General features: G+C 40.9%; 1 protein-coding gene across 1 annotated transcript in view; it reads right to left on the bottom strand.

Moving 5' to 3' along the window:
* LOC132815434 (uncharacterized) overlaps positions 1–26884 on the bottom strand; it is a 312980-nt gene that overhangs the window by 267017 nt on the left and 19079 nt on the right. Inside the window, exons 3-6 of the mRNA XM_060824368.1 lie at positions 24013–24149; positions 23755–23938; positions 13313–13375; positions 10874–11035 (exon numbers count right to left, since the gene is read on the bottom strand). Of these exons, the coding sequence (XP_060680351.1) occupies positions 10874–11035; positions 13313–13375; positions 23755–23938; positions 24013–24149 (546 nt within the window). The remainder of the gene's footprint in view (positions 1–10873; positions 11036–13312; positions 13376–23754; positions 23939–24012; positions 24150–26884) is intronic.

The following is a 26884-nucleotide window of genomic DNA, read 5'->3' as shown; positions in this document are numbered from 1 at the left end:
ATAGCTCAAATTCTCCAACCCTGGTGACATCCTTGTAAATCTTTTCTTAACCCTTTCAAGTTTCACAACATCCTTCCAATAGGAATGAGACCAGAATTACACGGAATATTCCAAAATATTTCAACATGTACAGCCACAACATGACCTCCCATCTCCTATACTCAATGTTCTGACCAATAAAAGGAAGTATTCCAGACACCTTCTTCACTATCCTATCTACCTGTGACTCTACTTAAAGGAGCTATGAACCTGCACTCCAAGGTCTCTTTGTTTAGCAACACTCCCTCGGACCTTACCATTAAGTGTATAAGTCCTTTCCCAAAACGCAGCTCCTCGCATTTATCTAAATTAAACTTCATCTGCCACTCCATGGCCCATTGGCCCATCTGACCCAGATCTCATTGTATTCTGAGGTAGCCTTCTTCGCTGTCCACTACACCTCCAATTTTGGTGTTATCTGCAAGCTTACTAACTATATCTCCTCTGTTCACATCCAAATCATATATATAAATGACGAAACGTAGTGGATCCAGCACTTATCCTTGTGGCACTCCACTGATCGCAGGCCTCCAGTCGAAAAACAACCCTCCACCAACACCCTCTGTCTTCTGCCTTCGAGCCAGTTCTGTATCCAAATGGTTAGTTCTCCCTGTAATCCTTGATATCTAACCTTGCTAACCAGTCTCCCATGGGGAATCTTGTCGAATGCCTTACTGAAGTCCAATTCGACCACATCCACTGCTCTGCCCTTATTAATCCTCTCTATTACTTCTTCAAAAAAGTCAATCAAGTTTGTGAGACATAATATCCCATGCACAAAGCCACGTTGACTTTCCCTACTCAGTCCCTGTCTTTCAAAATAATTGTACATCCTGTCCCTCAGTATTCCCTCCAACAACTTGCCCACCACCGACATCAGGCACACCAGCCTATAGTTCCTTGGCTTGTCCTTACCACCTTTCTTAAATAGTGGTACCATTTTTGCCAGCCTCCAGTCTTCCAGCATCTCACCTGTGCCTATCAATGACATAAATATCTCAGCAAGGGGCCCAGCAATCACTTCCCCAGCCTCCCACAGAGTTCTAGAGTACACCTGATCAGGTTATGGGGATTTATCCACTTTTAGGTGTTTCAAGACATCCAGCACTTTCTCCTCTGCAATATGGACATTTTTCAAGATGTCACCATCTACTTCCCTACATCCTATATCTTCCAAGCCTTTCTTCACAGTGAACACTGATGCAAAATACTCATTTACTATCTCTCCAAATTTCTGCGGCTCCACACAAAGGCTGCCTTGCTGATCTTTGAGGGGCTCTATTCTCATCCTAGTTGAGAAGGTGACCAAGGAAGTGGACGAGGGTAAAGCAGTAGATGTAGTGTATATGGATTTTAGCAAGGCGTTCGATAAGGTACCCCATGGTAGGCTACTGCAAAAATTACGGAGGTATGACATTGAGGGTGCATTAGAGGTTTGGATTAGGAATTGGCTGGCTGGAAGGAGACAGAGGGTAGTAGTTGATGGTATAGGTTCATCTTGGAGTGCAGTTACTAGCGGTGTTCCACAAGGATCTGTTTTGGGACCACTGCTGTTTGTCATTTTTATAAATGACCTGGAGGAGGGGCTAGAAGGTTGGGTGAGGAAGTTTGCGGATGATACGAAAGTCGGTGGAGTTGTGGACAGCGAAGAACGATGTAGCAGGTTACAGCGGGATATATTTAAGTTGCAGAGCTGGGCAGAAAGGTGGCAAATGGAGTTCAATGTAGCTAAGTGTGAAGTCATTCACTTTGGTAGGAGTAACAAGAAGATGGATTACTGGGCTAATGGTAGGCTACTTGGTAGTGTGGATGAGCAGAGGGATCTTAGTATCCATGTACACAGATCTCTGAAAGTTGCCACCCAGGTAAATAGTGCTGTGAAGAAGGCATATGGTGTAATGGGCTTTATTGGTAGAGGAATTGAGTTCCGGAGTCCTGAGGTCATGTTGCAGTTGTATAAGACTCTGGTGCGGCCTCATCTGGAGTAATGTGTGCAGTTTTGGTTGCCATACTATAGGAAGGATGTGGAGGCATTGGAACGGGCGCAGAGGAAGTTTACCAGGATGTTGCCTGGCATGGTAGAAAGATCGTATGAGGAAAGGCTGAGGCACTTGGGACTGTTCTCATTGGAGAAAAGAAGGTTTAGGGGAGATTTGATAGAGGTGTACAAGATGATTAGAAGTTTAGATAGGGTTGACAGTGAGAACCTTTTTCCACTAATGGAGTCAGCTGTTACTAGGTGACACAGCTTTAAATTAAGGGGAGGTTGGTATAGGACAGATGTTAGGGGTAGATTCTTTACTCAGCGGGTTGTGAGTTCATGGAATGCCCTGCCAGTAGCAGTGGTGGACTCTCCCTCTTTATAGTCATTTAAGCGGGCATTGGATAAGCATATGGAGGTTATTGGGCTAGTGTAGGTTAGGTAGGCTTCGGTCGGCGCAACATCGAGGGCCGAAGGGTCTGTACTGCACTGTACTTTTCTATGTTTCTATGTTTCTATTACCCTCTTGTCCTTAATGTATTTGTAAAATCCCTTTGGATTCACCTTAACCCTGTATGCCAAAGCTATCTCATGTCCCCTTTTTGTCCTCCTGACTTTTATACTCCTACTGCCTTTGTACTCTTCTAAGGATTCACTTGATCTCTCCTGTCAATACCTGACATATGCTTCTTTCTTTTTCTTAACTAAACTCTTAATTTCTCTAGTCATTCCCTAAACTTACCAGCCTTTCCTTTCACCCTAACAGGAATATACCATTTCTGGACTCTCATCTCATTTTTGAAGGCTTCCCATTTTCCAGCCGTCCCTTTACCTGAGAACATTTGGCCACAATCAACTTATGAAAGTTCTTGCCTAACACTGCCAAAATTAGCCTTCCTCTAATTTAGAGCTTCAACTTTTACATCTGGTCTATCCTCTTCCATCGCTAAAACTAATAGAATTATGGTCACTGGCCCCACAGTGCTCCCCCACTGACACCTCAGTCACCTGCCCTGCCTTATTTCCCAAGAGTAGGTCAGGTTTTGCACCTTCTCTAGTAGGTACATCCATATACTGAATCAGAAAATTTTCTTGTACATACTTAACAAATTACTCTCCATCTAAACCCTTAACATTATGGCAGTTCCAGTCGATGTTTGGAAAGTTAAAATCCCCTGCCATAACCACCCTATTATTCTTACAGATAACTGAAATCTTCTGACAAATTTGTTTCTCAATTTCTCACTGACTCTATTAGGGAATCTATAATACAATCCCAATAAGGTGATCATCCCTTTCCTATTTCTCAGTTGCACCCAAATAACTTCCCTGGATGTATTTCCAGGAATATCCTCCCTCAGTACAGCCGTCATGCTATACCTTATCAAAAACACCACTTCTCCTCCTCTCTTGCCTCCCTTTCTATCCTTCCTGTAGCATTTGTATCCTGGAACATTAAGCTGCCAGTCCTGTCCATCCCTGAGCCATGTTTCTGTAATTGCTAGGACACCCCTGTCCAATTTTCCTAACCATGCCCCGAGTTCATGTGCCTTCCCTGTTAGGCCTCTTGCATTAAAATAAATGCAGTTTAATTTTCTCAGCCCTACCTTGTTCTCTGCTTTGTCCCTGCCTGCCCTGACAGTTTGACAGGTTAGGCAGCATCCAAGGAAGGGCTCTGGCCCGAAACGTCGAATTTCCTGTTCCTTGGATGCTGCCTAACCTGCTGTGCTTTAACCAGCAACACATTTTCAGCTCTGATCTCCAGCATCTGCAGACCTCACTTTTTGCCCTGACAGTTTGACTTGCTTCTTTTCTCAACGGTCCCAGACTCAGATTGATACCCCACCTTCCCTCTCCCGCCACCCCCACCAACCTTACTAGTTTAAATTCTCCAGAGCAGCTCTAGCAAATCTCCCTGCCAGTATATTAGTCCACTTCAAATTCAGGTGCAATCCATCCTTCTTGTACAGGTCACTTCTACACCAGAAGAGATTCCAATGATCCAAAAATATGCATCCTTCTCCCATACACGAGCTCCTCATCTCTTCAAACAAATCATTCCAGAATGCTCAAAATTCCTGAAAAGCACAAAAGTCATTGGAATTCAAGCAGTTTTGAATTAATTAATGGGATGTGATAGTCACAGGCCAGGATAGGGTGATTAAGATGGTTAATTGGCTGAGGAATAGAATACAACAGCAGGCAGGTAACTGGAAATGTACACAGTACATAATTAGTTACATCATGACTTAATATTGTGTGCAGGTCTGATCATCTGATTCCAAAAAGGATGTAATTACATTGGAAAGGGTACAGAGGACATTTACTTGGATACTACAAGCACTGGAAAAGTGCAGATAAAAGATTGGGTAGACTGGAGTTGTTCTTCTTGGAAGAGAGGAAGTGAGTGAGATTTGATTGGAGTGTGCAGAATTGTAAAGAAATAGGCTAAAGTGGATGGGAAAGACCAATTGCCTTAACAGAGGGTGATAGGTTCCTGGAATTCTCTGTCTGAAAAGGTAGTAGAAGAATTAACCTTCAACTCATTTAAAAGTTGTCCTGATATGCAGGGCCTCGAGTGCCATAATCTACAGGGCTACTGACCAAATGCCTAAGAAATTGGGTGCAGGGTGGTGGCTGAATGGATTCAGGCACAGTGAGACCAGGGCATCCTCTGATACCACTTCAGAACCTGCTTGAGACAGACAGAATCAGGACCCTCTCCTTATAATGGGTGAAGAACTATTTGATGAACATCACACCACCTGTTTTAACTCTTTCTGCTATACTGTGAGGTGTTTGTCTCCTGAAATGAAGAGAGACAGGCATTATAAGAGAAGAAATTGGGTGAAATAGGTGTTGCTTTTGCTGCAGGTGGTGAGATGAGGAAATCTTTTACATTGGAGGCAGCGCTGAATGCAGGGCGTATCTCTGGTCAGAAGGACAGTGCATGGAGTCTATGTGGGTGGAATTAAGAAATATAAGGGGCAACAGACATTGGTTAGAGTTATTTGTAGGCCACTAAATCATAGTGGTATTGTAAGGCATGGCATAAATTGGAAATGAGAGAAGCTTGTTGCTTGTGAAATACAGTATTCAAGGGTGGCTCAATCTGCATAGACACTGGTAAAAAAATATAAAAACCATGGAGAATGCACTTCAGGTGTGATATATTGATGCTTTGCAGCATGTTTCAGAGCCAACTAGAGGACAGGCTACTTTGAATATAGTTTTACATAATGAAAAAGGAATATCTAACAATCTTGTTTTAAAAGAAATTTTAGGGATGAGTGACCACAATATGATAGAATTTTACATTATGTTTGAAAATGAGGTAGTCCAACTGGAAACAAAGCTGTTAAATTGAAATAAAGAAAATTATGAAAGCATGAGGCACAAGTTGGCTGAGCTGGATTGGGAAAATATTTTTAAAAACTCAGCTGTACATTGGTAATGATAGTCTTTATAGAACTATGTATCCATAATCTCCTTGTTTACCTACCCATTTCATATATCTCTCTCTGGACTCTGTCTCCACTTATTCATTCCACCCCTGATGAAAGGTCATCGGGCTGGAAATATTAACTCTGCTTTTTGTCCATAGATGCCTCCAGTTCTGCTGAGAATTTCCAGCAATTTGTTTTTGTGTATTGAACTAACATATAGCTTACACAGTGTCCAAGCATCCTCAAGGTGCAAAAGCTCACAGCTAACCATAGCTGACAAAGAAAATTAAAGATTACAAAAAGCAGCTATGAAATTGTAATAAACCTGAGAATGAAGAAGTTTTTAGAATCCAGTAAAAGAGGACCAGGAAACTAGTAAGGAATGAAGAATAGAATAAGAATGCAATCTAGCAATAAAACATAAAATGGATGAAAATGCTTCTATGGGAATCTATAAGGTAAACCTTTGGTTAAGAATAATGTGGGTCCAACTGAGTCAAGAGAATTTAAAATGGGGAAAAGAGAAACAGCAGAAAAGCTAAATGATTACTGTAGTGCCTGTTTTCAACTAAGGAAAATGCTAAAAATCTCCCAGAATCAGAGATTCAAATGGCTTGTGAGAACATGGAGTTGAAAGAAATTGATATTATTCTGAAGATTATACTGGAGAAATTAATGGAGCTGAAAGCTGATAAATGCTTTGGGTCTGATAGTGTAAATCCAGAGTTTCGAAGGAAGTGGCCAGAGATGTAGTTGATATACTGGTGATTATCTTCCAAAATTTGATACTGTAATGGTTACTGCACATTAAAAAATTTGCAAATGGAGAGTGTGTGGGCATATTGGACCTGTATTCTCTAGAGTTTTGAAGAATAAAAGGTTATCTCATTGAAACCTATGAAACACTTCAAGGAACAGACTGGGTAGATATAGGTAAATGTTTCCCCAGTTGTGGAGTTTAGAATGGGGGGCACAATTTTAAAATAAGGGTGATGCCATTTAGTATCGAGATGAGAATCTATTTTACTCAGTGAGTTGTGAATGTTTTCTACCTCAGTGGCCTGTGAAAGCTCAGTCATTAACTATGCTTAAAGTAGAGGTTGATAGATTTCTGATTACCAATGGCTTAAAGGATTATGGGAATAGTGTGGGTAAATGGCACTGAAGCCTTCCAATAGCCATAATCATGCTGTATGGCAGACCAGACCTGACAGGCTGAATGGCCTACTACTGTTTCAATGTTCTAAATGACAGCTGCAGCAAATTGAAGACTGAAATCAGATGAACGTGTAGTTGATCAACCTCAAATATCTTTCTTTGCACATAAGAATCTATGATTGAATCTTCTCCCCCTCCTCTGAGAAAGTGTCATATTTTAAGCTACTTCTTTTCTAGCTCTCCAAGCAGTCTGTGAGTTACGAACAGTATCTAGTTCCCCAAGTGCAAGGATGTGAATGGAGGCATGCATATGAGAAAACAACCAGTACAAAGGGGATATTGGAGGGGTTTGCAGTGGGGGATATGGTGAACAGCTGAGGAACATGGGCTAATCATGGTCAGGACTCCTATGTTACCCCATCCTCATCATCCTGTTCTTTACTATGACTGTCATAGTACTTAAGGGAGAAGGAATTATACTATCAAAGTACAATTAGAGTGACACAAGAAATTTTCATGTAAATGTCTCCCAGTTTAAGTTGGTCATAACTAATTTTCATTTAGTTTGATACATAACAAATGAAATGTTTAGGTCCATAGATGGATGCTTGAAGCAAGCCCTGTAAATGTACATAAAAATAGATCTAATTGCAATGATGCAAACATTCATAGCTGCAGTGGTATCAAAGGCAGTCAGCTTTGTGACAATGAATAAATTCTTCACTTTATCTCAAAATAGTATCGATATCTTACAAGTAACAATTCACAACACGTTGTCTCATAAGTGCTCCTAAAAAAATATTTAAAGAACACAAGATTTTGATGGCTTATTGGGTGCATGCTATAAATTTTATTTCTAGATATTTTCCTAATCAACCTGCTCCTGGATATTATTTCACACTTTTGGAGAAGGTGGGACTTGAACCTGGGCTTCCTGGTTCAGCGGTAGGGATACTATCATTACACAGTTAGAGCCTTAAGACTTAATTCTAAACTTTGATATATAATTCTGTACACCTTGCTATATTAAAGTTAATTACACATTTGTATCATTGGACATTTATTCACTATACCTATCAAAATCTTTCAATGTTGCATAAATATGACATTTTTGAAGTAATAGCAACATTTGACATTTGTACACTTTATTTAAAATACCATAATTACTCTAGGTTGTCAAATAGTTCTTCTGCCACTTTTAAGACTGTTAAATGCACAAGACTGCACTATGACATATGACTTTTACCACACCTACCACAGCTGAAAGTGACTAAAGATATTAAAGTTGCCACAACATCTTTCATGCCATCAAATAATTAGTTTAAAATCGCATGTTCTGAACATTATATCTTCTGTTCTGTATATTAATACAGGAGTTCTATCTATAAAGATATTGCCAGAACATTTCTTGACTCAAGTAAAATAAAAATCAACATCAATTCCTGCTTGGCAGACTACCCTGCATTTCAGGGGTTCCCAAACAGAGCTCCCTTTCTGCCGAGGTATCAGCTCTAGGCCTGATGAATTATATTTCCATCTTTTGCTGAAGTTCGGTGGGCATAACCTAATGAAATCAGCTGCGAGGCCTGATTGCTGTACCCAACAGAACCTGAAAACTGGTAGGGGAGAAAAAAAATGCTACTGTCAGTTTTCTGGTCATTCCCTGGCCACCCCACATCTCTCACATCATGCTGCTCTACTCAACCTCCAGTTCTCACACTTCTTACCACCTCCCAGCTCTACTTCCTCACCATAGCTCTCACAACTTTACTCTTCCCCATCCTCCACAGCTCTTCTCCCCTCCATTTCTCTCACATTCTTATTTCCATAGTCACAACTATGTAAATCCCAACCCATCAGCTCTCACATCATTACCACTCCAACTCACCGCTTTCATAGCCCTCCACCTCCTCCGCACAGCTCTCAAATGTCATATACCAGGTTTGCCCAAGAGGCAGCTGCTGAGTTGTACTATGCAGTGCACTAAGCCTTTGTCCAAAATAATCATCAGTGTAACTGAAAGATTTTGAAAATAGCTGCTCCTCCAATCAAAGCTATTTTGCTTCTATGTTTCCTATTTTAAGGTTCATTATTTAACATATCAGCAGCAAATGTAATAGAGGAACAGTCAGTGATTCACTAAGCCTGAGGCCCAGAGCTCTGTCGCAGGGTGGTCAGGGACGGCAGATGCTAACATAGGGAGGAGGGAAATGCAAGGTGAGCCATGGGAGCTGGTCTGTCATGCTGAAGAAGGGGTATGAGAGACAGGATGTCATGATGAGGTAAAGGTAATCTGGAAATCTAAAATAAACACAGAAAATGCTGGAGAAGCTCCGCAGGTTGCCAGAATTCAACGTTCTTCAGAAGAGTTATATCAGCTTTAAATTGACCACAAGCTTCCAGTTACCTGCCACTTCAACACATCTGTGTTCCCATGCCAACATTTCTATCTCAGACCTGCTGCAGTGCTCCGGCAAGGCTCAGCATGACCTAAAAGAACAGCTTCACATCTTCCACTTGGGGAACTTGCAACCTTCAAGACTGAATATTAAGTTCAATAATTTTAGAACCTGAGCACCTTCTTCCATGTCCTTTACCCATCCTATACCCCAGGTCCTGTCATGATATGAATGCTTTCAACACAGTCAGCCCACTTTCATATACTTATGGTTCCCAATAATGGTTCTTAATTTGTTATGGCTTGCCATTATCCATCCCATTGTCTGCTTGTCTTTCTCTCCTCTGGGGTTCATCTCCACCTATCGCTTTACTGCCCCACCTCTGCCCCTACTACCTCTCATCATTTGTAAAGGGTCTCTGGATCCAAAACATTAACTCTGCTTTCTCTCCATAGATATTACTAGGCCTGCTGAGTTTTTCCAACTTTATCTGTGTTTGTGCCTTGCAGGGGTAACAGAATGAAAGTCAGGCCTGTGGCCTAGCAAAGTAAATTTAGCAGTTGCCCAAAAGCTTTTATTTTCCAGGCTCTGAGGGATGTCTACATCATCTGATCAGCACTTGGGAGCCTTGTCTTTTCTCTCTCTTTAACTTTTTCCTAACCAAGAAGGTTTGATTAGTTAGCCATCAGATTAGATTTTTTTTAAATGATAGACTTATTAAATTTGAATTTCACTATTTGCCAATTTGGAATTCAAATACATGTCCTCAGACTATCAGCCTGACTCTCTTGGTTATTAGTCAATGTCACTGTCACAACATCTACACCTTCCCCCTCCTCTGATGCTTGGCACGTTTAATGATCATTCTTATTAATTTCTCATTCAAATGATCAATTTATTGCTTTGCAATTTTTTTCATGTAATTCATCCTTATTGTTGTGGCAGTCCTGATCTTCTGGCTGAGTGAGAGAGAAATATTAACATGTAGTTGCCAGCTTGCAAAAAGGTTAAACACCCTGTTCTACACGTCCCTTCTGCCATAGTTGTCATAGTTCTACACATCTCCATAGCTCTCATAGCTCTTGTGACTCCAGATACTCATAATTTTACCACCCACTCTACTGACACCTACAGCTCTCACAATTCTACAATCCCACCCCCACAACTCTTATATCTCTGTCCCACCGTCACAGCTCTACCCCAACAGCTCTCACAGGTCTACTCCAACCTCCCTAATACATATCACAGCTTTTTCACGCCCTCACATTTCTATGTTATGCTGTTACACCTTTATCACTACAGCTCAACCCACCCAAACATCCCCCACCCCCACCATCACCACCATAGCTCTCACACATCTATCCACCTTCAGCTTTCACAAATTTACACTCTCACCACAGATGTACCTGCCTCCCTGAGCACTCATGGCTCCACTCCACCCCACCCTGCCACATCTCCCACACACCCCACAGTTTTCACACCTCTGAGTCAACAGCTTTCATTCTGGGATCGCATCAACATTTCAGAGTCAAAATGGAGTCAAGGTGGGAAAAGGTATGAGATATATTGCTCCAGATATATTTACTACATTACAGTATGATCAATATAATACAATTAGGCACTAAAATTGTTTTGATTTCCTTTCAATAGAAAACTTGTTTGTGTGAAGATATCTGAAGATAAAAGATCTGAAATCACTGAATTATGAGACCTTCAGGAGATTCATATGGAAAGAATCAAAACCAATCAATCAATTTTATGAAGTTATAAAGTGATTAATATTATGAATTCAATGAAATATTTACCCCCTCTACAGGGCAAATTATCTTAAAGTTCTTCAAGAAACTTACTTCATTTTGGGCCTTGTGTATGGCTTCAAGTTCTTTAAACTTGGCTTCAATACTTTCAACAATCTTCTCAGCTTGGCTAACCTTTTTTAAAACACTTTCCTTCTTCTTTTCAGCACCCTCCTTAATACGATTTAGTTCATCAGCCTCTGCTTTAGCCTTGACCTATGTTTGGATAACAGTAGTATAATACAATTATATCTACAAACATCTGAGAAATAGGTATTCGTTTAAAATACTATTTTCAATATTAATCCTTTATACATAAATCAGTTTGGTGAGTGATTTCAGAAACATCACAACAAATCAGCTGGATTTTATGTATGCTCCCACTCCATTGGTGTGTTGGGAAGTAAGGTGGGGACAGCTTGTAAAATGCAGTGTGTGACCCTCCCATGACCATTCTGCCAATTCTTCCTTTTTACATGGAAAGGGAAAGTGCAGGCAACCTATACTTCATTTGGTCTATTAAGACCAATGGCCATGTAAGTATCTTATTCCAACTCTGCCACTATTTTACCTTTTCCAACTGCCACCGAGTCATTAATCACCTCAACCTATCTACCCACCCCCCACTCCAACCTCTCACCCTCAACGCGCAGCCCTCCACTCCCTCTGCTCCAATCACAACCTCACCATCAAACAGCGGATAAAGGGGATGCAGTGGCAGTTCGGCACACTGACCTCTACACTGCTGAAGCCAGGTGCCAACTCGAAGACACCTCCTCCTACCACCTCCTCGACCATTCACTCACCCCCTCCCCCCCATCACCAAACCATCATCTCCCAGACCATACACAACCTCATCACCTCAGGAGATCTCCCACACACAGCTTCCAACCTCGTACTCCGGGAACTCTGCACCGCCAAATTCTATCTCCTTCCCAAGATCCACAAGCCTGGCCATCCCGGCCGACCCACTGTCTCAGCATGCTCCTGCCCCACCAAACTCAGCCCTCCCTTCCTACCTTGATACTGTCCTATCCCCCCAGACCAGGAACTCCCCACATATGTTCGAGACACCACCCACGCCCTCCAACTCCTCCAAGACTTCTGTTTCCCCGCCCCCCAATGCCTCATCTTCACCAGGGACACCAATCCCTCTACATCTCCAACAACATGACCAGGGCCTACAAGCCCTCTGTTTCTTCCTTTCCTGACGTCCCCAACAATACCCTTCCACTGACACTCTCATTTGTTTGGCTGAACTGATCCTCACCCTTAATTTCTCCTTCGAATCCTCCCACTTCCTCCAGATCAAAGGGGTAGCCATGGGTCCCAGCTATGCCTGTCTCTGTCGGCTATGTGGAACAGTCCATCTTCCGTAGTTACACCGGCACCACTCCCCACCTCTTCCTCCGCTACATTGATGACTGCATTGGCGCCACCCTGTGCTCCCGCGAGGAGGTTGAGCAGTTCATCAACTTCACCAACACAATCCACCCACACCTTAAATTCACCTGAACCATCTATGACCCTCCCTCCCCTTCCTGGACCTCTCCATCTCATCAATGATGACCGACTTGACACTGACATGTTTTACAAACCCATGATTCCCACAGCTACCTGGATTACACCTCTTCCCACCCTACATCCTGCAAAAATGCCATCCCGTATTCCCAATTGCTCTGTCTCCGCCGTATCTGCCCCCAGGAGGACCAGTTCCACCACAGAACATACCAGATGGCCTCCTTCTTTAAAGATGCCAATTTCCCTTCCCACGTGGTTGAAGATGCATTCCAACGCATCTCATCCACATCCCGCTTCTCTGCCTTCAAACCCCACCCCTCCAACCGTAACAAGGACAGAACCTCCCTGGTCCTTCCACCCTACCAACCTTTGCATAAACCGCATCAACCACCAACATTTCCACCACCTCCAAACAGACCCCACCACCAGGGATATATTTCCCTACCAACCCCTTTCCACTAAGACCATTCCCTCTGTGACTACCTGGTCAGTTCCACAACCCCACCCACCCCACCTAATCATGAGCCAGTCAGCACTGGTCCCAATATAAAATGGCCGCAGGGCCACCTGCATTTTAGTAAGCAGGTTTCTGACTGACCTTCAGTCAGGGCAGGGAAAGGGAGCAGGGAATGTGGTAACTGGTGACATTCTGCCTTCAAATAAACACACAGAAATGCCAATAATTTCAATACAGATTGCATTATGATTGAAATGTTAACCAGCTCTAAGAAGTAGACATAAAGCTTATCTTTTATCCTGGCTGCAGCACAACTGCATAACTTCAGGCAAAAAGCAAGTTTAATACGTACAGGAAATTCCTTATTGTTAATGCTTTAAGATATTGGCAAAAGTTTGGTACGACATTTAGAAATCACAGAATTCCATCTGGCCTGAGTTCAGACTTCTTAGTTCTGTACCTTCAATGTAGTCAACAACAGTGTCTTATGCAGATGGATACCTTTGGTCCTTTACCTGAAGTTTTGAGCGCAGTACCATTGCCTCTTTGATTTTTTTCTTTAATTTTTCAATCTCTGCCTATTGGTGAAAACAAAAGCAAGTTTCAAAATGTATTGCAAATGATATTGCACAATTGCAGGGCCTTTGTTGCATCATTCCTTTGTTGCTCCTGGCCTGCAGCCCCTGCCCCGCAGCCTCTGCCCCTATCAGGATAGTAAACCCACCCTGACTTCCACAAGCACAGCAGTCCTGCCACACTTGCCCCTACACCACACCCCTCCACCCCTACTCCTCACAAACCAAACATAGTAGTACTGCTCCCTTTAGCTGAGCACAGCGTACTAGAGTATCAAGTCCTGATATATTGCTATCTTAAGTTTTGCCCCGAACTCTGTACGAATGAAATGGATTTCCATAGCTTACACTCTCAGGGTTACCAGTACTCACTCCAATAATGCCATTGCGCACAGCTCTCACTAAAACACACGGACTGCAACTATCACTACTTCATACAATAGGCCCACTCAATGGCTCTAACTAAATTCATCCTCCACACTACTAGCCCTACCTTCCCTCTGCACTTCCTACTCACATACTCTGGATGCCTCTCCAATTCTCCTGCCCTTGTGTCATCACGAGTGCATCTACTGTCCACTTTCTTTGTCTCAAAATAATATCTCACAACCAGGTTGAGGTGGCCAAGACAGGCCACAGGGTGGTGTATAGTAAGTTTCTCACTCCATATGATGAAAAAATGCTGGAGTTATCCAGAGAATAGGGCTTATGTGGGACACTATGACCTCCATAAGGATCCAGCTAAGTGAATTTCATTGCACTGGGTGTGCTGCTTTCCCATTAAAACCAGTGCTAAATCATACTTATTCTGAACTACCTTTAGCCTCTTTTTCACAAATGATTCCCTCCCTCTCTTCTGCAGTGACCTATAGCAAGCAGGAGGTGAATACCATTCATGCCCACCTCAATTTCTGTCTCTGCGGAAGAAATTAGTCAGCCGTCAGAGGATACACCAGCAAAAAAAATTGCCTGCACTCTCCACCAGCTCAGAGACTTTCATCTCAATCGGTAATCTTTCTAGATTAGATGTGCTCTAATCTGGTGAACACATCACTGACACATCTCCACAGCTAGCTGACAAAGAGACATCTTAGGTCATTGCCTCAGAGGAATGCTGGAAATAAGGCACATCTTCAGCCCCAAGGAGAAAATGATCCTGGAGTATCAGCCATTCAGGATTCTGTCAAAACATACAGAGAGACTCAACAACAGCAATTAGGTTTATCAGGGCTGTTAGCAAACAAGATTGAAGAATAGAGCTGTTTACGACCACCAATATGACTTAGGGCTAGCACACTTAAGCACCCGTCAGATATGTACACAGACCTGCACCCAAAACCAGCTTACTTTTCCTCGCAGCAGGTTTCTATTCTATTCTACAAGATTTTATCTGACCCCTCCAGCTCAATCAAGGCTCTAGAACAATGTATTACATGTTCCTGCAAATCAATATCCTAATCCTCAGAGAATTGCTCTTGATTTTCAATTCATCTGCATCCATGACATTCCCCCTTTGTTGGTTCCAGTTATGAAAGGTACAGCACGTCACAATGAATCTTCGATAATCTTGGTCAAAAGGAAAAAGGAAGCATTCATAAGAAGGAGGATGGGAACTTATGAAGCCCTTTAAGTATATAAGGAAAGTAGGAAAGAGCTTGAACAATGTATTAGAAGGGCCAAAAGGGGTCATGAAAAGTCATTAGTACACAGGATTAAAGAGAATCCCAAGGCTTTTTATACATATACAAAAAGCAAGAGGGAAGCCAGGGAAAGGACTGACCCACAAGGACGAGGGAACCTATGTGTGGAGGCAGAAGAGATAGGTAGGTGAGGTCCTAAATGAATGATTTGTGTCGGTATTCACCAAAGAGAGGGAATTGGTGGAGAATGAAATCAGGGAAGGGAGCGTCGAATATCTAAGCCAAGTTGCTATTAAAAACGAAGAGGTGTTGTGTCTTAAAATGTATCAAGGCAGATAAGTCCCTGAGTCCTAATAGGATCTGTCCCAGAATATCAAAGATGGCCAGAGAACAAATTGCTGGAGCACTGACAGACGTCTTTGCATCTTCCTTAGTCACAGGTGAGGTACCAGAGGACTGGAGAATAGCCAAAGTTGTCCCATTGTATAAGAAGGGTAGCAGGGATAATCCAGGAAATTACAGACCTGTGAGCCTCACATTGGGGATAAGGACATTATTGGAAAAGATTCTCAGGGTCAAAATCTAAATGCATTTTGAAGCAAATAGACTTATTAGCGATAGGCAGCGAGGGCAATCATGCCTCAGGTACTTGATTGAGTTTTTTGAGGTGATGAAGATGATTGGCAGCATGGTGGCTCAATGGTTAGCACTGCTGCCTCGCATCGCCAGCTTCGGGTGACTGTCTGTGTGGAGTTTGCACATTCTCCCCGTGTCTGCATGGGTTTCCTCTGGGTGCTCCAGTTTCCTCCCACAGTCCAAAAATGTGCAGGTTAGGTGAACTGGCCATGCTAAATTGCGCATATAGTGTTCAGGAATGTGTAGGTTAGGTGCATTTGTCAGGGGAAATGTAATAGGTAAGGAAATAGGTCTGAATGGGATTCTTTTTGGAAGGTCAGTGTGGACTAGTTGGGTGCAATTGCTTGTTTCTACACTGTAGGAATTCTATGAAATGATTGGTGAGAGAAAAGTGGTTGATGTTGTCTACATGGACTTTAGTACAGCCTTTGTCAAAGTCCATCATGGCAGAGTGGTTCAAAAGGTGAAATTACATGGTATTGGGGTGCGCTGGTAAGATGGATACAGAACTGGCTTAGTCATAAGAAACCGAGGATAGCAGTGGAGATTGCTTTTAGGAATGGAGGGTTTTGACCATTGATGTTCCATAGGGATCAGTGCTGGGACCTCTACTGGTCATGGTCTACGTAAATGATTTGAAGGAAAAAGTATTGGTCTAATTAGTAAGTTTGCAGATGACACAAAGATTTGTGGAGTTGCCAGTAGCGAAAGAGGATTGTCAGATTAGTTGGAGACATGGGCAGAAAAATGGCAGATGTTAATCCGGACAAATGTGAGGTGATGTATTTTGGAAGGCAGAAATTACACAGTAGATGGCAGAACCATTAGAAGTATTAATATGCAGAGAGATCTGGGTGTGCAGGTCCACAGATCAAGGAAAGTGGCAGCGCAGGTAGATAAGGTAGTTAAAAAAGGCCTATAGCATGCCTGCTTTCATTGAAAGTGACATTGAGTATAATGACAGACAAGTTACGCTGCAGCTTTATACAAGTTTAATAGGCCACACTTGGAGTTTTGCATACATTTCTGGTCACATTACCAGAAGGATATGGGTGCGTTGGAGAGGGTACAGAAAAATTTTTCCAGGATGTTGGTTGGTATGGGGGATTTTGAGTATAGTATCACATTTTCAGTTCTTCAGTCCACTGAGACTTCGCTGTCTATTATGAACAATTCAAGGAACATTTTGTTAGATTTAATCAGCCAATAGCTCAAACGGCCCATGCACCTGACATCATACCAGGACAGAAGTTCATACATGCTTTTGCTCAAATATGCCTGAGGCAGACAAAAATCAACAACAATCATTCTGGGTAGCAACTCAAAGTTTTTGTGACAATATTATGGCTTTAAAAGGTGTATTTTATCCTTGATTTTTTGAAGAGAGGTTGAGACAGAGTGCCAACCAGCTGATTCAAGCCAATAAAGTAAACAGATTATGAGACTTAGGGTTTTTTTTAAAAAGTTGGAACAATAGAAGCAGTCTGAAAGAGTGGGGTCATGCTCCCATAAAAATCAGGATTTTAATTTAACTTTCTGTAGTTGTTGGAGTTTGGAAGCTGCTATACATCTCTCCCTGATACAGCAAAACACTTGAGATCTCTCTCTCAGAATTTTCTCTCAATGTTCTTTCCTCCTGGACTAGAGAACTGTATGTGAGACAATCTATTTCACTGAATTTGCCTTTGCCAACTGTGTGTCTATGGGCCGTTTACAGTTGCTGTTTAGTAGTTTAATAATCTATCATTCTGTTGAGTTTTCCAATAGAGTTGTTATTCCAATTCTTCTTTATTTTCTTTGTATTTTAACTATTGTGTGAGAATAAAATGTGCTTTGCTTCAAGCCTGATAGTTAGACCAATCGAATTACATCCAAACATGTCTTATACTTGCCTTTAAAAATTAGAAAAGGTTAGGGTCTGGGCTATCTTCTTCATATATTTTAGGGTTTAGTGTGGTCCTTAACACTTTGAAATGTCTACAAGCCAAGACTGAACTGACCCTTCACCATATCGATGCATTACAATATGCCAAAAACTGTCTCATTTTGATCTACATTGCAAGTGAAAACCAGACCACTTTCAATCTCTGTACACAATAGGATTTGTTTCCCAACCTGCCCCAGACAAGTACTTAAATATCCACGTATTATTACTGATGGGAAAACTTTAAAATTTGTTGAACACTTTCCATATCTCAGCAATAACCTATTGAAAGTGCTACTGAACAGGAGATCCAGCTCAGGATCATGTGCCAGTTGTAATGAAAGGTGTATGATTTCAATATGTAAATTTACTTTGGAGGTTAGATTTTGATAATGTGATAATGTCACTGGATTAAGAAAACCAGGTCTGTACATTAATTTTTGAGGTCACAGGTTCAAATCCCAAAATGGCAGGGCATTTAGCCTGTCAGCCCTCTCCATTCAATAAGATCATGACTGTGACCTCAATTCCAACACTTGCTTATTTCTTGGAATTTTTGAGCTCATTGTTAGTCAAAAAGCCCATATTTGGATCAAGGCAGGAATGAGATCAGGAACTGAATGGCCATGGCAGAACCCATTCTGAGTGTCAGTCATCAGGTTATTGCTGAACAAGTCAGATTTGATATCACTGTCGACTATCACTTTCATCATTTTGCTGATGATCAACAGCTTTCTGATAGGGCATAACTGGTCATGTTAGATTTGTACTTCTTTTGTGGAAGGGCCATCTCTGGGCAATTTTCTGCATTTCTGGGTAGATAATGATATTGTAGCTGAACTAGAACAGTTGTCTCAGTCACAGCAAGTTCTGGAATTCAAGTCTTCAGTACTATTGCTGGAATGTTGTTAGGGCCTTTAGCCCCTCATTATCCAGTACCTTCAGCCACTTCATGTTGTCACATTAATAAAGTGAATGAATTTGCTGAGGACTGGTATCTGTGATGCTGAGAACCTTAACAGGAGGCCAACTCGGATCATCCACTCAGCACTTCAGCCTGAAGATAGATACAAATGTTTTGTATATTTACACAGTAGATACCACAAACACATTCCAACACCTTATTCAAAACCGCATCAATGGCCTGCATTCTGTGAATGTCATTTTGGAATCAAAATGACATCTGTAGTCTCAAACAATTGGTGCTAGGGGCCAAAGTTTGTAGTCTGTTTTCAATGTAAGGCAGCTGTAAATGAAACAGAAACAGCAAACTGTGACCAGCACCACAAAAATGTGGAAAAACACCAAGGGCTATACAGACCCAACTCTTGTTGCTGAAAAATTCTTCATTATAATAGATTCCTCCAAATCCAATTCGTCATAATAGTTCATATAACTCATATTAAAGTAATGCACAAAAAAGTGTTTTAATAATGCATTTAAGAAAAGTATTTACCCACAGTTAAATAAGAGTTGGTCTTACCAGTCGCTTGGTCAATCTTAATTTGCACATCTTTGGATTGTGGGACAAAATCGGAGCACCCGGACAAAATCCATGCAGACATGGGGAGAATGTAGAAACTCTGTAGAAGCAATCTCCCAAGGGTGGAGTTGGATATGGGCCTCTGATGCTGTGAGTCAGCAGTGCTAACCACTGAGGCATTGCATCGCCTGGTACAGCATGTTCCAGGCAAAGTTAAAAATCACCCAACACCAGGTTATAGTCCAACAGGTTTAATTGGAAGCACACTGGCTTTCGGAGCGACGCTCCTTCATCAGGTGATCGTGGAGGGCTCGATCGTAACACAGAATTTATAGCAAAAATTTGCAGTGTGATGCAACTGAAATTATACATTGAAAAATTGATTGTCTGTTAAGCCTTTCATCTGTTAGAACACAGTGATAGTTTCACTTCTTTCATGTGTAAATCACAAAACCTTTTTTTAAAAGTTGCATTATCGGGTTAGCTGTTAACAATGGCGATAGCTAGACAATATGTTGAAGGTGTTCTCTGTCTATGACCTGATGTTTAGATTGATTCTAATCGTAAAAGTGAGATAACAGAGTTTTACATAAATTCATGCAGTTTTGAGCTCAGGGTTCTACATGAATGTATGCAGTTTTTGAGCAAAGTGCAGTGTAACTCTGCAAGTACAAATTCACCCCACAAAATATGTGTGCATGTGGGTCTTTGTCTGTGTGTGTCTGTCTGTCTGTGGTGGGGGTTGGGAGTGTGAGAAAGTGCGTGCGTGAGTGAAGAATGTCTTAAGTCTGTGAGGGGGTGCATGTGTGAGTGTGTGTGTCTATAAGGGTATGTGTGGGTGTCTGTGTGCACGTCTGTGTGTTCCTGTGTCCGTGTGTATGAGAGAGTGTGTGTATGTAGTGCAATGGTGATTACCTGTAATGTGACATGAACCCAAGGTCCCGGTTGAGGCCCTCCCTATGGGTACCGAACTTAGCTATCAGCCTCTGCTCGGCCACTTTCCTCTGCTGCCTGTCCTGAAGTCCACCTTGGAGAATGATCTGTTTGAGGTTTGGCGGTTGTTTAAAGGCAAGTAGTGGAGATGTGGGGAAGGTCTTGGTGAGGTGGTCATCCTCATTATTAATGTGCTACAGGTCACGAAGAACATGGCGTAATTTTTCAGCCCCTGGGAAGTACTGAACAATGAAGGGTACCCTGTCAGTTGCAGCACGTGTCTGTCTCCTGAAGAGGTATGCTGTGGCACGTCGGAACTGGCGGACCACCAAACCTCAAACAGATCATTGTTCGTAGCAAACTGCCCGGTTCTCAGGACAACTCCATACAACCCTGTCACGGGTGGATGCTGCAAGACGTGCCAGATTGTGGACATAGATACCACTATTACACATGGGAACACCTCCCACTTTGTACATGGCAGGTACTCATGTGACTCAGCCAACATTGTCTATCTTATACGTTACAGGCAAGGATGCCTGGAAGTATGGTACATTGGGGAAACTGAGCAAAGGATGAATGGGCACAACACAACAATCAACAGATAGGAGGGTTCCCTCCCAGTTGGGGAACACCTCAGTGGTCCAGGACATTCAGCCTCGGACCTTCGGGTGACCATCCTCCAAGGTGGACTTTGGGACAGACAGCAGAGGAAATGGCCGAGCAGAGGCTGATAGCTAAGTTCGGTACCCATAGGGAGGGCCTCAACCGGGACATTACAGGTGATCACCATTGCACTACACACACACACACTCTCACATACACACGGACACAGGTACACACAGATGCACACAAAGACACCCACACACACCCTTATAGACACACACACTCACACATGCACCCCCTCACAGACTTAAGACATTCTTCACTCACGCACGCACTTTCTCACACTCACAACCCCCACCGCAGACAGACAGACACACACAGACAAAGACCCACATGCACACATACTTTGTGGGGTGAATTTGTACTTGCAGAGTTACATTGCACTTTGCTCAAAAACTGCATACATTCATGTAGAACTCTGAGCTCAAAAACTGCATGGATTTATGTAAAACTCTGTTATCTCACTTTTACGATTAGAATCAATCTAAACATCAGGTCATAGACAGAGAAGACAGGGGGCTAACACCTTCAACATATTGTCTAGCTATCACCATTGTTAACAGCTAACCCGAGAATGCAACTTCTAAAAAAAGGTTTTGTGATTTACACATGAAAGAAGTGAAACTATCATTGTATTCTAACAGATGAAAGGCTTAACAGACAATCAATTTTTCAATGTATAATTTCAGTTACATCACACTGCAAATTTTTGCTATAAATTCTGTGTTACGATCGAGCCCTCCACGATCACCTGATGAAGGAGCGTCGCTCCAAAAGCTAGTGTGCTTCCAATGAAACCTATTGGACTATAACCTGGTGTTGTGTGATTTTTAACTTTGTACACCTCAGTCCAACACCGGCATCTCCAAATCATGTTCTGGGCAGTAATGCTCAACCTTGAATTTCCCACTGTGTCAATTGAGACCTTGAATTGGTCAATTAATAACCACTTAATCCTGTCAAGACTGCAAGTATTTCAACGAGAGAGTTGATATACCCACTGGCAGCTGTAAGGAGGTGGTCCCTCGATCTCCACTTATTTGTACAAGACCAGGATCAGGATGCTGCAACTCAGCACCTATTCTTAATTCTTATGCCATGTCCTCTTCCCTTACCTCCCCACCCTAGAAACTCTCCTAACAACACACACATTTCCCAGCAATGATCCTGCATCTGGCAGTCCAGGAGGTAGTGTCTCACTTGCATGCCTGTCCTCCTCTAATTGGTTGACAGCTTGAGGCAGATCAGACTTCTGCACCCAACTCCACAAGCAGCCCAATCATCTGTCTGGTTTGCATAAGATCTGCAGGCTTTCTTACCTCCTTAAATCATAGATTTCCTGTTGAAAACTCTCCTACTTTAATCTGAAAATGGGAAAATCTGGCCTGTGAAGTTCTGGCTTCCCTTAGTGCTCTGTCATTTTCTCACACTTCTTTGATGAGAAAGCTTACCCACTCACAAATGCATGATTACTAGTGAAACTAAGCTCCTGTATCCAGCTCACACCAAGGCAACGCTGTCTCCTGCTCATTATTTCATCAATCCTCCTGCAAAGTCAGTACAATCCTAAATTAAACGAATGGCAGATTCAATCCTTAACCATCAGCTTCTAATTATTCACCTATTAATTCTACGAAGTAAAATAATAATTTTCTTCCTTAATTTTATTTGAGACCATTTTGAGTTAAATAAATACTGGTTAATGCCGTCCACATGTAACACTTCAAATATCATTTTCTTTCTCTAATACAATGATGTTTTTGATCCTAGAGAGTTTTTTTTAAATACCATATTGTAATGGTACTAATTTAACAATAACAAACTGAAAAGCTCAAATGTTAAAAACCAAAGGCAAACATGATGTGAACTATCTCCTGCATTGTGATGCAATAGTATTATCTGCTTTAGCACTAATAGTGCAACAAAGTAGAAAACATTTTGTCCCTTTGAAATGCTAAGGAGTGCAAGCTTCATCAACTCCATGATGCCAATATATTTCAGGACCTTTGTTCCTATTCACTTTCCTCTAATTACATTCCTCTTTCCAATTTCATCTTTTACCAGACTCAACATTGAGTTTAACAATTTCAAAGCATTACCAATGCTCCCATCTTCTCTAGCATCAAGTGCAAATAGTTTTTCTGCTGTTCATCAAATCATTCTGCCTCTTATCCCATTGCAGACTTCTTTTATTCTTTTTTCTCCTCCCTCCTTCCTTGTACCTGTTACATCGGCATTATTTCTTAATTCTGATGAAAGATTACACACCTATTTCTTCATTGAAAAGGTTACCCATGTTTTCAGCACCTACAGTATTTGCGATTTGTGGCAAAAAGTGTTCAGTTTTTACTGACAATGACAAACCTGAATGATTGAGAGGATGCAAAGCAAAAGGAATTTATCTTCTTACAAGGAAAGGGAAAAGTTGGACAGACTAATCCATATTAAATGACAAATCATGTCACACACAACCAAAGGGGCATGATCAAATAATTGACAGCAGCCTAGTTACCACTTTAGCAATGCTGAGATGCATTCTGGCAGAATAAAGATGCATTATTATCTTGGAAAATTCACCAATGTAAATAAGAAGCTAACACTGCAGCAAGACCTATTGCAGGATCTCAGTACCTGCTGGTCAGTATCTATACACTGTAGACCTAAAAATTTCAAGTTCTTAAAAAATATATAAAAATTAGTTGAATTGTACAGTCGTACAATTTACAACTGATCTTTAAGTTTTGCCATTGAACAAAATGTATAAGGTAAATGATCACAAATTGATTCAATTAAGTTGCAAATCTGCTGACTAAATGGAAAGTATTGTCAAACTGAACTTTATCTCAATTGTCAACAAACTTTAAATTATTTAAACGATTCAAAAGCATGCTTGTAGCACAGTGGTAGTGTCCTATCTCTGAGCCGGGGGCCTGGGTTCAAGGTCTACCTGCTCTTTAAATGTGTTATAACATTTCCGAACAGGTTGATTTAAAAATGCCTAAAATTATCAAAGACCAAATCATTGGATTATAAAAGATGTTTACACTAATTCACTGAAACCAAATTGTACTCAGTTTTGGAAACGATATCAATCACTAACCTTCAATTGATCTTCCTGATCAACTGCTGCCTTTGTCAGCATCGACAACTTTGCTTTCAATGCACTTTGAGTCCTCTCCACTTGGGAGAGCTGTTTCTTCACTGTGACTAGCTTGGTATTATTCATCTTTAGAGCTTCCTGCATTTGCCGGATTTCTTTCTTCATTTTATTTCTTTCCTGCCGACTTTAACAGATATGCTTTTAATTAAAAAAAATAAACTACTGATGACTCAACAAAAATCAATTTATTTTACATACCTTTCTTTAATGTCATTGTTGAGGCTTTCAATATTCAATTCAAGTTCTCTGTTTGTTTTCTCCAAATACCTAAGTTCACGTAATGTTTTTCCAAGTTCTCTGTGTTGTTGTGACAATTCAATTTTGCCAATTGTTATCTGTTTAAACATAAAATGGATAAAATCAAAGCATTCACCAGCAAGAAGCTCATTAAGTGAAAGTAATCCATTATTCAATGCACACATAAGTTACATGTAAAATAAAGTAAACACTTCTATATAAGAAATACCAAGCATTGATCTGGAGCATTTCAAATTTAACACACAAGTTGCTCAATTATCAATCTTCTCTTGGGAAAACTGTTGAATCAGCTTGCCAGTCAAATAAACAGGGAGAGGAAGTGGTCAGAAATAGGTTGTAACACCACAAAAAGATAAGTTTTATTGTGTGGTCAGCAGGAAGCCAAGCATTTAGATATCTACAGTCATGAGGAGAACATTATCAGCAGTCAACTGTGATGCACCTTTTAGGAAGAGACTTTAGTTTATTTACAGAGAGCTGGAGTCAAGGTATCATCTTGAACAAAGAATTATCAGTGTTCCAGTAACATATTTAATGGAGATTAAAATAGTAGAAGAAATATTTTGAAAGAAAAAAATGTAAAAGCTACTGACATCAACCACAGCATGAGTTTCTGCCTGTGACTTCCTAAACTGTCAATTACCAAAATTGGTAGAAATACTACATCAAAACAAAGCAAAGTTGAATAATAATTTCCAAGAAACTAATGAGTTTGAGGAAAAACTGGTATGGGTTGAAATTATTAAAAGATAAACACAAATTAAAATAGGAGATAGTATGTTCTATTTTTTTCCAATCCTCACTAGTTTTGCCTGCTCTGGAGGCACCATTTAAATGGGGTGAGGATAGTTGGAGTTTACAATGAACAGGTCATCTATTCCACCACATCACAACTTGTATTTATATAGTGCAGTTAATATATTAAAATGTCCCGATGTCCCAAGGCATCTCATAACAGCATTATTATAAATTTTGCCAGTGAGTCACAAATGTTGATATTAGGAAAGAGGTAGATTTTAAGAAAGACACAGAGATTATGGAACATTAGAAGAAACAATAAGTATTATTAAGACCTTCAATCTGTTTCAATTTTCATGTTTGATGTATATCTTATCTTCATCTATTGGCTACAACCATAACACTTAACTGTTGACTAACAAAAGCAGTTTTTATAAACTTAATTGAACTAGTCTCAACAAATGTTAGGAATAGAAAGTTACAAATTTCCACCACAGTGTGTGTAGAACTGCTTCCTGCCATCATTCCTGAAGAGTTTATTGCAATTTAAATATTCCCCTCATCCCGACTCAAACCAAACAAAATAGTTCTATTTATACTATTAAATCTATTTATACTCTATTTAAATCTTAAGCATCTTAAAACAACTCAATTAGACAATCACTTATTCTTCTGTAATCTAAGAGTTCCATGTTTAATATAGCAACATATCCTCATAATTTAACCTTCTTAACCAGAATATCACTCTAGTGAATTTGTGATGCACCCTCTCCAAGGCCAACATATCCTTTTTAAAATCCAGTGCCCAGAATGAATGTAGTACTCCAACTGGAGGTTTACCATAGCTTTTGTACCCTTTGCATTCTAGACCCTTGTGAAAAATGCCAATGTAACCTATTTATTTTTACATGTCACATGCTCTCTAAACATGAAATTCTACATTCTTCTATCCCACGTCAAATAAAAGATTTAATTAACTTGATCAAAATGAAGGTGTCAATTACAAGATTTTCTTGAATTAAAGAAATTGAAATTTTATTATCCATTCACACTGAGAAAAAAGTATAAAATACAACATCAAACACAGGTAATAAATTTAAAAGGAGAAAGTGCATGATACAGACAGAAAGAATAAAGCCTATGCAACTGAAAAAACCTGGGAATCCGATTGTATATTTAACCTGACACCATAATTGTTTACTTGCTGATGAGCATTTTTAATGGTGATAAACTTTGAAGATATCTTTTGAGTTCTCAGTAAATGGTTGTTTCCACAATTCGCGTTTTCACTGATTGTCTTAGATGATAAAACAGTGAGACACTATGAAACCTCTAGCTTTGGTTGTCACAAATTCACTTTTCCTTTGTATGCTCCATTCTGTCATGCCATGGCACAAATTTTATAAACCTTGCATATCCCATCTTTCACTAAACTCCAGTTGAGAAGCTGAGGCCTGCTCCAAAAAAAAAGTCCACTGTGCATTATTGCCAGTTATGCTACTAGAAGAAGTAGCCAATGCTGGATGACAAAGTCACCAGTGCCAAAGAACCTTGGAGCAAAAGGTGTAGGTGAGATCAGATTAGCTAGGGCAGGCTGGCAGGTCCCAGTGTGAAGTCAAATTCAAGAAGTTAGGATAAACAAGACAGTGACAAACCTTGTGGGGTGTGGCCTCAGTTGCAGAGAGCTTCCTGTTCAGGAGGAAATCCCTCAACCCACAAATAGGAACCCAAATGTTATGTAATGTTGATACCTCTTGCTGATGGTAAAACATTTGCAGCACCAGGAAGAATCCTTTCAATGGCAATTAGCTCAATAGTGGATGCACCATCCATCACCTTCCCCATCGCTGGTAAAATACCAGTGGAGGTACTGGAGCAAATAGTTACAGAACTTTACAGATACCTATACCACCCCCATCCATATGCCAGCATATATCACCTCAAAAAAGTACACTTTTAAGATCAGCAATAGGCTTTCCAGTATGCAAGTGTCTTCTCTGGTGTTTAATCTACCCAAATATGACTTGAGTGGTTGACTAGACCACTGCTCCCTAATGACCAATTCTCCTCACCC

Source organism: Hemiscyllium ocellatum, chromosome 4 (assembly GCF_020745735.1).
Source record: "Hemiscyllium ocellatum isolate sHemOce1 chromosome 4, sHemOce1.pat.X.cur, whole genome shotgun sequence".
NCBI lineage: Eukaryota > Metazoa > Chordata > Chondrichthyes > Orectolobiformes > Hemiscylliidae > Hemiscyllium > Hemiscyllium ocellatum.
Note: the sequence above shows the minus strand (reverse complement) of the source record. Positions and strands in the feature narration are given on the sequence as shown.